The 13,416-nt window shown below is 37.5% G+C and overlaps 1 protein-coding gene across 1 annotated transcript in view; it reads right to left on the reverse strand.

Annotated features, from left to right (window-relative positions):
* Window positions 1-13,416, reverse strand: part of CAMKMT (calmodulin-lysine N-methyltransferase) — a 456,979-nt gene that overhangs the window by 30,983 nt on the left and 412,580 nt on the right. The window contains exons 8-9 of the mRNA XM_004369498.2: window positions 2,608-2,624; window positions 1,206-1,210 (exon numbers count right to left, since the gene is read on the reverse strand). Coding sequence (XP_004369555.1) covers window positions 1,206-1,210; window positions 2,608-2,624 — 22 coding nt within the window. The remainder of the gene's footprint in view (window positions 1-1,205; window positions 1,211-2,607; window positions 2,625-13,416) is intronic.

The raw sequence follows: 13,416 nt of genomic DNA on the forward strand, positions 1-13,416 counted from the left end.
TGTATCCTGTTCTCTTCATTCTCCCTTGCTCCCGAAGGGATGAGACCAGTGGAGTATCTTAGATGGCCGCTCACAGGCTTTTAAGACCCCAGATCTTGCTTCCTTCTTCACTGTCAAAATTACAGCAATCAGATGAGAACTTCCATAAACTCCCACCACCATACTTAAGTTCCTAACAGTATTGGCACCTACACATTCTGACTTTCTGCCTGTTATCATAGATGAACTATCCATACTCCTATCTAAAGCCAGTCCCTCTGCGTATACCCGAGATTCATCCCCTTTCATCTACTCTAGGACATGGCTCCAGTAATTCTTCCTTTTCTATATATCAGTTCTTTCCTTTCCACTGGATCATTTCCATCAGTATTCAAACATGTAGTTATTTTTTCCCTCTTAAAATATCCTCTCTTGACTCTACTTTTCACTCCAGCTACTGCCCATTTCCCTACTCCTCCTTTGCAGGAAAAATCCTTCAGAAAGTTGTCTCAACTCTTTGTTTCCAATTTCTCTCCTCCCATTTTCCTTTAAACCCACTTTAGGCTTTTATCATTATTGTTCCACCAAAAATGCTCTTGTCAAACTCACCAGTGATCTCCAGGTTGCTAAATTCAAGTCAGGTCTTAGTCTTCATCTTACTTGACCTATCAGACTTCTCCCATGAACTCCAGATTCAAATAGCCAACTTTCTACTTTAATATTTTCAGTTGGCCATCTAACAGACATCACAATGTTAACATGCTCAAAACTGAATTTCTGATCACTTTTTCCAAAATCCACTTCATTTGTAATCTTTTTCATCTCAATCACAGTTCCATATTTCCAGTTGCTCAGACCAAAAACCTTGAATACATCCCCAACTATTCTCTTTAATACCCCACCCCACATCCAATATGCCAGGAAATGCAGTTAGTTCTTCCTTTGAAATATGTCAAAATCCAACCACTTTTCTCCACTTCCACTGCTCCCACTTGGTTCAAGATACCATCATCTCTCATCTGAATAATTGCATAGTCTTCTAATTCTTTGCTTCCGCCCTACAATCTCTGCTCAAGAGAGCATCCACAGTGATCCACTAAAGTATGTATCACATCTTCTCTACTTAATATCTTGTAACAACTCCTCCTTTCACTTAGAGTAAAAGCCAAAGTCTTTACCATGATCTTGAAGACCCTATACAATCTGGGTGCGGCTACCACGCTGACCTCATCTCCTATTGCTCTCCCCCTTGCTCTCTCTGCTCTAAAAACACCAGCCTTCTTAAGATTTCTTGAATACACCAGACATGCTTCTGCCCTGGGGCCTTTATACTAGCTGCTCCCTCTGTCTAGAATGCTTATCTTCCAGATATCTGTATGGCTCACTCCCTCACCTCAAAGTTTTTGCTTACATGTCTTACCTTCTCGGAGGGGCCTACCATGACCATCCTATTAAAACTGCAATCATTCACTTTCCGTTCCAGTACTCATGAACCTCCTTATCTTGCCATTTTTTTCTATAGTACTCATTACCCATTAATGTGCTATATGGAGTCCCTGAGTGGCACAAATGGTCAGCTGCTAACCAGAAGGTTAGTGGTTTGAGTCCACACAGAGGTTCTTTGGAGGAAAGGCTTGACATCTACTTTTGAAAAGTCATCCACTGAAAACCTTATGGAGCACAATTCTACTCTAACACACATAAGACTGCTATGAGTCTGAATCAACTCCACAGCAAATTTTTTTGTCTTTTTAATGTGCTATATAAGCCTGGTGGCACAGTAGTTAAGAGCATGGCTACTAACCAAAAGGTCGGCAGTTCAAATCCACCAGCTGCTCCTTGGAAACCCTATGGGGCAGTTCTACTCTGTCTGTCCGAAAGGGTCTCTATGAGTTGGAATCAACTTGACGGCAATGGGTTTGGTTTGTTTTTTTTTATATAACCAAATTATTAATTTAGTTTATTCTCTTCCCCATTAGCATGTGAACACCATAGGCATAGCTATTTATTAATCTGTTTTGTACAATCATGTATTTCCAGTGCCTAGAACCATCTCTAGCACATGATAGTTGCTCTATAAATATTTGTTATATGAATGAATTGTGTATGAATGTACAGTGCCTGGCCCACAGAAGATACTCAAGATATAGAGATTCCTATAATTATGTTGTTCTATGAATGGAATATGTAGATTACTAGATGTGGAGGCCACTTAAAATGCTTTATTAGGACTTCTCTCTGCAAAGATGAAACAATAAAAAAAAAAACTGGACAAAATATATAAAACAACAATTTTCAAGGCATTGAACATGGGCAACAAAGGACAGTGGTCCCTGAGAGAAGGGAAATAAAGTGAGCTCTACCATTACCCCAACTTTCTGCCTTGAGAGACTTTCCAGGCTACAGCACAGGGAAGAGGAACTGAGGTGGAACCAGGTGGAGTCCCTGAGTTGAGGAGCTAGAACTGAGAGTCCAAGGAAACTGAGGCAGCTACAGTTCCTGTAATGGAGAGAAGAGAGCTGCACAGAGAGGGAACTTCAGAAATCTGCAGACAGCTGCCCTGGAGTACTTCACAGAGTACTGGTTGGCACATGTGTGTGAGAAAACTACTCGAGGTTGGGAAAAGACTCATCCATCTGAGAGAACTGAAGGGAACTGAGCCCAGTCCTCTCACACAGGGCCAGGACTAGTGTCTGTTTCCACCAACCAGACTAGAAAACCTCATGATGCACAAAGCATCAAGTAGAGTCCTCAGAAGGGTCTTGTCTCAGTAGCAGGGACTAATCAGCCCTAGAATAAATGCTGCTCTGGTTCTAAATGATAAATCTTAAAAGCAAAACCCAAAAAGCCCAAACTATTTCAAAGTAACTTAACTGCCCCAGAACAAAGGTCAAGAATATTTACAGTAATACAAACACATTAAGATCCCAACAAGGTAAAATTAAAAATGTCTGGCATCCAATTAAAGATTATCACACATACAAAGAATCAGGATAACACAGATCATAATGAGAAAAATTTTTTAAACTGAATCCAATCTAAAACTGACACAGATGTTAGAATTAGCAGATAAGGGCATTAAAACAGTCATCATCATCATCAACGAGGACAACAACAACAGTCATCATAATGGTATTCCATATATTCAAAAACTCAAGTAGAGACATGGGAGATTTAAAAAAAAGACCCAAATTAAACTTCTAGAGATGTCAGCTTCAATATCTGAGAGGAAAATACAATGAGATGGTATTAACAGCAGATTAAATATTAGAGAACAAAAGATTAGTGAACTCAAGGATATAGTAATAAAAACTATCAAAAATGAAATACAGAGACAAAAAGAATGCAAATAAATGAATAAAAAGAACATTAATCAGCTGTGGGACAACTTTAAGTAATATATATGCAATTGGAGCCCCTGAAGAGTAAGAGAGAGGAGACAGAAAAAATATTTGAAGAAATAAGGCTGAAAATATTCCAAATTCAATTAAAACTTAATAGTTTTCCACAAATGCAATAATTCCAACCAACCACAAGCACAAAAAACATGAAGAAAACTACAAGGTACATAATAATTAAATTGCTCAAGAGCAGTGATGAACAAAAAATCTTAAAAGCAGCAAGAGGAAAAAAGATGGTTATGCACAGAGAAACAAAGACAAGGATGACAATCTATTTATCATTGAAAAATTGCAGCTGAGAAAACAGTGGAATAACATCTTTAAAGTATTGAAAGAAAAAAATAAACAAGCAACCTGTCAATCTAGAATTGCATACCCAAATAAAATATCTTTCAAAAAAGAAAGTGAAAAAATGTTTTCAGACATACAAAATCTGAAAGAATTCATCCTAGCAGACCTGCACTACAAGAAATATTAAAGGAAGTCCTTCAGGCAGAAGGAAAATGACACCAGATGAAAATATGGGTCTGCACAAAGGAACAATGAGCACCGGATATGATGATTACAAGGTAAATACGCAAGACATTTTTATTATTATTTAAATCTCTCTAAAACATAATTAACTGGTTAAACAAAATAATAAGTATTATGGGGTTTATAACATATGCATAAGTAAAATATATGACAACAATAGTATACAGACCAGAAGAGGAAAAATGGAAACATACTACTGTAAGGTTCTTACACTATACATGAAGTGATATAATGTCATTTGAAGGTAGACTATGATAAATTAAAGAGCTATACTATAGAACCTAAAGCAACTATTAAAACAACAAAACAAAGAGTTGTAGCTAATAAGTCAACACAACAACCAAAAAAACCCAAGCCTGTTGCTGCTGAGTTAATTCCGACTCATAGCGACCCTACAGGACAGAGTAGAACTTTTGGTTAGCAGCTGCAGCTTTTAACCACTGCACCACCAGGGCTCCATAAGTCAACAAAGGACGTAAAATAGAATACATAATAAAATACACTCATTTTATCCAAAAGAAGGCAGAAAAGGAAGAAAAAGGGAATAAAGAACAGACGGAACAAACAGAAAACAAATAGCAATATGACAGATTTAAATCTAACCATATCAATAATCACTTTAAATGAAAATAGTCTAAACAACCCCAATTAAAAGGCAGAGAATATCAGATTGGATAGCAAGACCCAAGTATATGAAACGAGTGCATTTTACATATCAAGACACAAGTAGGTTAAAAATCAAAATATAGAAAAAGATATACCAAGCTAACACCAGTCAAAAGAAAGCTGGAGTGACTATATTAACATTAGATATAGTAGATTTTAGAGCAAAGAATACTACCTCGGACAAAGAAGATCATTTTATAACGTTAAAGGATCAATTCACAAAGTAGACATAATAATCCTAAACATTTATGCAACAAATAACAGAGCTTCAGAATACATATAGCAAAAACAGATAGACCTGAAAGAAAAACTAGACAAAAATCACAATTACAGTCAGAGATTTCAATGCTCCTCTCCAATAATTGATAGAAGAAGTAGACAGAAAATCAGTACGGCTAAGGTGACTTTAATAATACTATCTATCAACTTGACTTAATTGACATTTACAGAATACTCCACCCAAAAATAGGAGAATACACATTCTTTTCGAATAGATTCAGAGCATTTACCAAGATATACCTATTCTGGGTCATAAAATAACTTTCAGTAAATTTAAAAGGATTCAAGTATACCAAAAAAAAAAAAATGTGCTTTGACCACGATGGAATTAAATTACAAATCAGCTGGCGTACATGGTGAGGCAAGCAGTGGCACTTGGGACATGTTTTCCACATCAGAAGAGACTGAGTGGCGGAGAGTCTACTCAGTCCTCCAGAACCAGTGAAAAGCAGTGCCCAATCGGCAAAAGGTAAGGACATGCGTCTAACCTACCGCACAGATCAAAAAACACCCACTTTGGGAAAAACCTCTCTCCTATTTACCTGCCCCCTCCCCATTCTGCAACAGGTCCCGGGCCAGCTTCAGCAATCGTTGTGTCCCCTGGGCCAGAAGTCGGACCCATCACATGCCCTGAGCTATTCTCCCGGCCTCGGAGTGGGAACTAATCAACAAATAGGAAAAAAAAATCTGCCAGCTCCCCTAAGCAGAGAACTCAGGGTAGGCAGAGCTCCTTTGCCTAGGCACAAGCATAAGGGGTCCATGGACTTTGAATGTCTTTCACCCCTGTATAGACTTGTGTGGGCCCATTTCAATAGTGTAGGCCCTCATTAGCACAATACAACAGGGTATATACCTGAAGCCTAAATTCAACTATCAGCTATATGGTGGAGAGGTAGGTTCGTGACATTTGTCACTGTTCTGCCCATTAAGCAGGCTCCTCACCTACCCACATCAGGGGCTTGAGGACTGGTGGCTCCACCCACACCACCTAGCCACCCGCGACAGGGGTCCAAGAATAAGTGGTGCCTCCCAGTCCTTACAGCCAACAGCATTGGGTGCCCACAGTCCAGCTACAAAACCCACCCACCTGTGTGCTCTAGGGAACAGGGATATGCTTTCTTCTCAGACACTCAGGGGCAGCTATCAGCTCCCTGCCTTGCTCGGCGCATGACCCCCTACTGCAGCCAGATATCTGTGCCTACTGTAATCACCCCTGCCCATCTAAGACTGTAGGTGAGAGCCTGCACCACACACTTGGTGACCAACTACCTGGACACCTAAGCTGAATCCATGCAAGAAAAGTAAATGGACTCCTGGGCTCACATACCTAGTAACAGGTCTAACCACATGGTGACAGGACGTTAGGGCTTCAAAGGCACCAATAATCAAACTAGCTTACAAGAGCAGCCTATTTGGGCATATCAAAACAAAACAAAACAAGAAGCTAGGACACAGTAAGCAAACATAAAATAAATAAATGTAATAACTTATTGATGGCTCAGGGACAACAGTCAATATCAAATCACATAAAGAGGCAGACCATGATGGCTTCAGCAAGCTCCCAAAACAAAGAATCAAGAAATCTTCCGGAGGAAGAGAAATTCTTGGACTTACTGGAGGTAGAATACAAAAGATTACTATACAAAACTCTTCAAGAGATCAGGAATGAGATCATTAAAAACGCAGAACAAGCGAAGGAACACACAGACAAAGCAACAGAGGAACTTAAGAAGACTAGAGAAGAGCATAATGACAAATTTAACAGGCTGCAAGAATCCATAGAGAGACAGCAATCAGAAACCCAAAAGATTAACAATAAAATTTCAGAATTAGATAACTCAATAGAAAGTCATAGGGGCAGAACTGAGGCAATGGAAGTCAGAATTGGTGAGATTGAAGACAAAGCACTTGACAACAATTTATTTGAGGAAAAATCAGATAAAAGAATTTAAAAAAATGAAGAAATCCTAAGAATTATGTGGGACTCTATCAAGAGGAATAACCTATGAGTGATTGGAGTAGCAGAACGAGGGGATGACAGAAAATGCAGAGAGAATTGTTGAAGATTCATTGGCAGAAAACTTCCCTGTTATCATGAAAGATAAGAAGATATCTATCCAAGATGCTCACTGAACCCCACACAAGGCAGATCCCAAAAGAAAGTCACCAAGACATGTTACAATCAAACTTGCCAAAACCAAAGATAAACAGAGAATTTTAAAAGGGGCTAGGGATAAACGAAAAGTCGTCTACAAAGGAGAGTCAATAAGAATAAGCTCGGACTGCTCAGCAGAAACCATGCAGGCAAGAAGGCAATGGGATGACATATATAAAGCTTTGAAGGAAAAAAATTGCCAGCCAAGAATTATATATCCAGCAAAACCATCTCTCAAATATGATGGTGAAATTAGAGCATTTCCAGATAAACAGAAGTTTAGGGAATTTGCAAAAACCAACCAAAATTACAAGAAATACTAAAGGGAGTCCTCCGTTTAGAAAATCAGTAGCATCAGATAGCAACCCAAGACTAGAACACGGGACAGAGCAACCAGATATCAACCCAGATAGGGACGTCACAAGAATAAATCAAAGCTAAAATGTTGAAAACAGGGAAGCAGAGGCATCAATATGTAAAAGATGACAACATTAAAACAAAAAAGAAGGACTAAAAAATGCAGTCATAGATTTTCCATATGGAGAGGAAGGCAAGGCACTATAAAGAAATAAAAGACTGGTATACTTAGAAAAATAGGGGTAAATATTAAGGTAACCACAAAGGAAACTAATAATCCTACACATCAAAATAAAGAACAAGAAAAACATAAAGACTCAGCAAATATGAAATCAACAACAATGAAAAAGATGAAAAGGAAATACATAAAGAAAAACTACACAGCACAGAAGATTAAGTGGAACAAAGAAACTGTTAACAATACACCAAAAAAGACATCAAAATGACAGCACTAAACTTATACCTATCAATAATTATGCAGAATGTAAATGGACTAAATGCACCAATAAAGAGATAGAGAGAGGCAGAATGGATGAAAAAACACAATCTGTCTATATGCTGCCTACAAGAGACACATCTTAGACTTAAAGACACAAACTAAAACTCAAAGGATGGAAAAAAAAATATCAAGCAAACAGCAATCAAAAAAGAGCAGGAGTGGCAGTATTAATCTCTGACAAAACAGACTTTAAAGCAAAGAAGAAATAGATAACTTCTGAATAGCACTATATCTATTTTAAAAAAAATTTGTAGATGAAAACTTTACCACAAAGAAAACTCCAGGCACAGATGAATTTGCTGGTGAATTCTACCAAACACTTAAGGAAGAACTAATACTAATTCTACTCAAATCTTCCAGAAAATTGAAAGAGGAGGTAGTACTTTGCAATTCATTACTTGAGGCCAACTATTACTCTGATACTAAAATCAGAAAAAGATATCATAAGAAAGAAAACTTCAAGTTAATATCCCACATGAACACAGTTGCAAAAATCCTAAACAAAATCTTAACAAATTAATCCAACAATATATAAAAAAGACAATACATTATGAGCAAGTGGGGTTTATCCTAAGAACGCCAGGTTGGTTTAACATTTGAAAATCGATCAATGCAATTCACCATATTAACAAACTAAAGCAGAAAAATAATATGATCATCTTAAAAGAGAGAAAATGCATATGACAAAGTTCAACATCTGTATCTGATAAAAACTCTCAGCAATCTAAGAATAGAAGGGAACTTCCTCAACCTGATGAAGGTCATCTATGAAAAACCCACAGCTAACATCATACTAAATGATGAAAGACTGGATGCTTTCCCCCTAACATCGGGGACAAGAAAAGGATGTTCCATTCAACATTGTACTACATGTTCTAGCCAGTCCAGAAAAAAGAAAGGGTATTCAGATTGGAAAGGAAGACGTAAAACTGTCTTTATTAGCAGACAACATGATCATCTATGTAGACTATCCAATGGGATCTACAAAAAAGCTACTAGAACTAATAAATGACTTCAGCAAGATTATGGAATACAATATTAATATACAAAAACCAATTGCATTTCTTTATACAAGCAACAAACAATTGGAAATTGGAATTAAAAAAAAAAAACATTTATAATAGTGTTATGGATTGAATTGTGTCCCTTCAAAATTATGCATTTTGAAATCCTCACCCTTATACCTGTGGAGGTAATCCCATTTGGAAATAGGGATTTCTTTATTACGTTAATGAGGCTGTGTCAGTGTAGGGTGTGTCTTAAGCCAATCAGCTTTTGAGATATAAAAGAGCAGATCAAACACAGAAGCAAGCAAGCACAGATGCGGTAAGACAGATGTGAGGCAGCACGAAGATCACCAAGGAAATGAAGGAATAGAACCTGAAAAGAGACAAGGACTTTTCCCCAGAGCCGACAGAGAAAACCTTCCCCTAGAGCTGCTGCCCTGAATTCAGACTTCTAGCCTGCTAAACTGTGAGAAAATTAAATTCTGTTCATTAAAGCCACCCACTTGTGGTATTTCTGTTATAGCAGCACTAAGAAACTAAGACAAATAGCATCAGAAATTATGAAACACTTAGGAATAAAGGTGATATATCTTGTTAATGGGTAGGGAAACTCAATATTGTTAAAACGGCAATTCTTCCAAAATTAATCTATAGATAAAATGCAATCTAAATCAAAATCCAAGCAGGTTTTTTTTGTTTTTTTTTTTTTTTAGAAATTTACAAACTGATTCTAAAATTCGTATAGATATGCAAAGGATCCGGAATAACCAAAATACATTTGGAAAAGAAGAACAAATTTGGGGGTAGTACTACCTGATTCAAGACTTATAAAGCTACAATAATCAAGTCAGTGTGGTATTGGCATCAAGATAGACAAATAGCTCAATGCAACAGAATAGAGAATCCGCATATTGACCCACACATACACGGACAACTGATTTTTGAGAAAAGTACAGAGGCAATTCAGTGGAGAAAGGATAATACCGTCCACAAACGGTGTTGGACTTAATGGGATATCCATACACACACACAAAAAAAATTAAATTCAGTCTGTATCTCATACCAGGTGCAAAAATTAATTCAAAATGGATTATAAACCCAAATGTAACACCTGAAACTATAAAACTTCTAGACAAAAATTCAGGAGAATATCTCTGTAGCCTTGGATTAAGCAAAGATTTCTTAGATAAGAACTATGATCCATAAAAGAACTAATTGATAAATTAGACTTCAGCAAAATTAAAAACCTCTGCACTTTGAAAGACTCTATTAGGAGGGTGAAAAGACAAGCCACAGACTGAGAGAAAATATTTGCAAAGTATGTATCTGATAAAGGACTTACATTCAGAACATATAAAGATTTCTCAAAGTATGGCAATAAGAAGAAAACAAGCAACTCAGTTAAAAAACAAAAACAGGCAAAGCATTTAAACTGACACTTCACCAAAGAAGATACAGGCATTGCACTTCACAGATATTGCATTTATTGCACAAATTGAAGGTTTATGGCAACCCTGCACTGGCACCATTTTTCCAACAGCATGTGCTCACTTTGTGTCTCTGTGTCACATTTTGGTAATTCTCACAATATTTCAAACTTTTTCATTATTACTACAGCTGTTACCGCGATCTGTGATCAGTGACCTTTGATGTTACTATTGTAATTGTTTTGGGGTGCAACGAACCACACCCATATAAGATGGTGAACTTAATAAATGTTGTGTGTGTTCTGACTGCTCCACCGACTGGCCATTTCCCAGTCTCTCCCCATCTCCTGGGGCCTCCCTATTCCCTGAGACATGACAATATTATTGAAATTGGCCAACTGATAACCCTACAACGGCCTCTAAGTGTTCAAGTGAAAGGAAGAGTCCCACGTCTCTCACTTTAAATCCAAAGCTAGAAATGATTAAGCTTAATGAGGAAGGCATATCAATAGACCAGATAAGCCGAAAGCTTGGCCTCTTGCACCAAAGAGCCAAGTTGTGAATGCAAAAAAATAGTCCTTGAAGGAAATTAAAAGTGCTATTCCAGTGAACACATGAATGATAAGAAAGTGAAATAGGCTTGTTTGCAGATATGGAGAAAGTTTTAGAGGTCTGGATAGAAGATCAAACCAGCCACAACATTCCCTTAAGCCAAAGCCTAATCCAGAGAAAGGCCCTAACTCTCTTCAATTCTATGAAGGCTGAGAGAGGTGAGAAAGTTGCAAAAGAAAAGTTTGGTGACTTTAAGTTGAAGCCAAAGCCCATTTGTTGTTGTTAGGTGCTGTTGAGTCAGTTTGAACTCATAGCAACCCCATGTACAACAGAACGGAACACTGCCCAGTCCTTCACCATTCTCACGATTGTTGTTATGCTTGAGCCCACTGTTGCAGCCACTGGGTCAATCCATCCCATTGAGGGTCTTACTCTTTTTTGCTGATGCTCTACACTGTTCATTTACCATTCCAAAAATCCTAGGGCCCTTAAGAATTATGCTACATCTACTCTGCCTGTACTCTATAAATAGAACAACAAAGGCTGGATGACAGCACATCTGTTTACAACATGGTTTACTGAATATTTTAAGCCCACCTGAAACCCACTGCTCAGAAAAAAAAAGATTCCTTTCAAAATATTACTGCTCATTGACAATGCACCTGGTCACCCAAGAGCTCTGATGGAGATGTACAAGGAGATTAATGTTGTTTTCATGCCTGCTAATACAACATCCATTCTGCAGCCCATGGATCAAGCAGTAATTTTGATTTTCAGGTGTTATTATTTAAGAAATACATTTCATAAGGCTAGAACTGCCATACATAGTGATTCCTCTGATAGATCTGGACAAATTAAATTGAAAACTTTCTGGAAAGGAGTCACCATTCTAGATGCCATTAAGAACATTTGTGATTCATGGGAGGAGGTCAAAATATCAACATTAACAGGAGTTTGGAAGAAGTTGATTCCAACCCTCATGGATGACTTTGAGGGGTTCAAGACTTCAGTGGAGGAAGTAATGGCAGATGTGGTGGAAATAGCAAGAGAACTAGAATTAGAAGTGGAGCCTGAAGGAGTGACTGAATTGCTGCAATCTCATGATAAAACTTTAATGGCCGAGGAGCTGCTTCTTACAGAGGAGCAAAGAAAGCGGTTTCTTGAGATGGAATCTACTCCTGGTGAAGATGCTGTGAACATTGTTGAAATGACAACAAAGGATTTCGAATATTACAGAAACTTAGTTGATAAAGCAGTGGCAGGGTTTAAGAGGACTGACTCCAATTTGAAAGAAGTTCTGTGGGTAAAATGCTATCAAACAGCATCACATTACAGAGAAATCTTTCGTGAAAGGAAGAGTCAATTGATGTGGCAAACTTCACTGCTGTCTTATTTTAAGAAATTGCCACAGCCACCCCAACCTTCAGCAACCACCATCCTGATCAGTCAGCAGCCATCAACATCAAGGCAAGACCCTCCACCACAAAAAGATCAAGACTCACTGAAGGCTCAGATGATGGTTAGCATTTCTTAGCAATAAAGTATTTTTTAGTTAAGGTATGTACACTGTTTTTTTCAGACATAATGCTATTGCACACTTAACAGACTACAGTATAGTGTAAACATAACTTTTATATGCACTGCGAAACCAAAAAATTCGTGTGACTCGCTTTACTGTGATATTTGCTTTATTACGGTGGTCTGGAACTGAACCCACAATATCTCTGAGGTATGCCTATATATGAATAGCAAATAAGCACATGAAAAGATACCCAACATCTTTAGACATTCAAGAAGTGCAAATTAAAACCCTAATGAGATACTACTACATGTCTATTGGAATGGCTATAATTAAAAAAATTGACCATACTGAGCATTAGTGAGGAGGAAATGGAACTCTCCTACACTGCTGATGGGAATGTAAAATGGTACAACCACTTTGGAAAACAGTTCTGTGGTTTCTTTAAAAAGTTAAACATACATCTACTATGTGATTTAGCCATTCCACTCCTAGGTATTTACCCTAGAGAAATGAGAGCATATGTCCATACAAAGGCTTGGACATAAATGTTCATGACAGCTTTATTTGTAATTGTAAACAACTAGAAACAACTCAAAAATCCATCAACGGGTGATTGAATGAACAAATTGTGGTATATCCATACAATGGAATGCTACTCAGGAATAAAAAGTGACGGACCATTGATACATGCAACAACATGGTGACTTTCAAAATAATTTTGCTGACGGAAAGAAGACTGACTAAAAAAGCACATACTGTACAATTTCATTTATTTAAAATGGCTAGAAAATACAAATTAATCTATACTGGTGACAGAAAGCAGATCTGTGGTTTCCTGGGGAAGATGGAAGCTTCAAAGGCCAGAAAGGAAGGATTGATTACAAAGGGGAAACTTTTGGGGGTGATGGATATGTTCACTATCCTGATTGTGGTGATGGTTTCAAGGGTGTATACAAAATTTAAAACTTACCAAATTATACATACAGTTTATTGTACATCAATTTTACCTCAAAAAAACAAAACAAAAAAAAGGTTTCT

This window comes from Trichechus manatus, unplaced genomic scaffold (assembly GCF_000243295.1).
Source record: "Trichechus manatus latirostris isolate Lorelei unplaced genomic scaffold, TriManLat1.0 scaffold00005, whole genome shotgun sequence".
In the NCBI taxonomy this organism is placed as follows: Eukaryota; Metazoa; Chordata; class Mammalia; order Sirenia; family Trichechidae; genus Trichechus; species Trichechus manatus.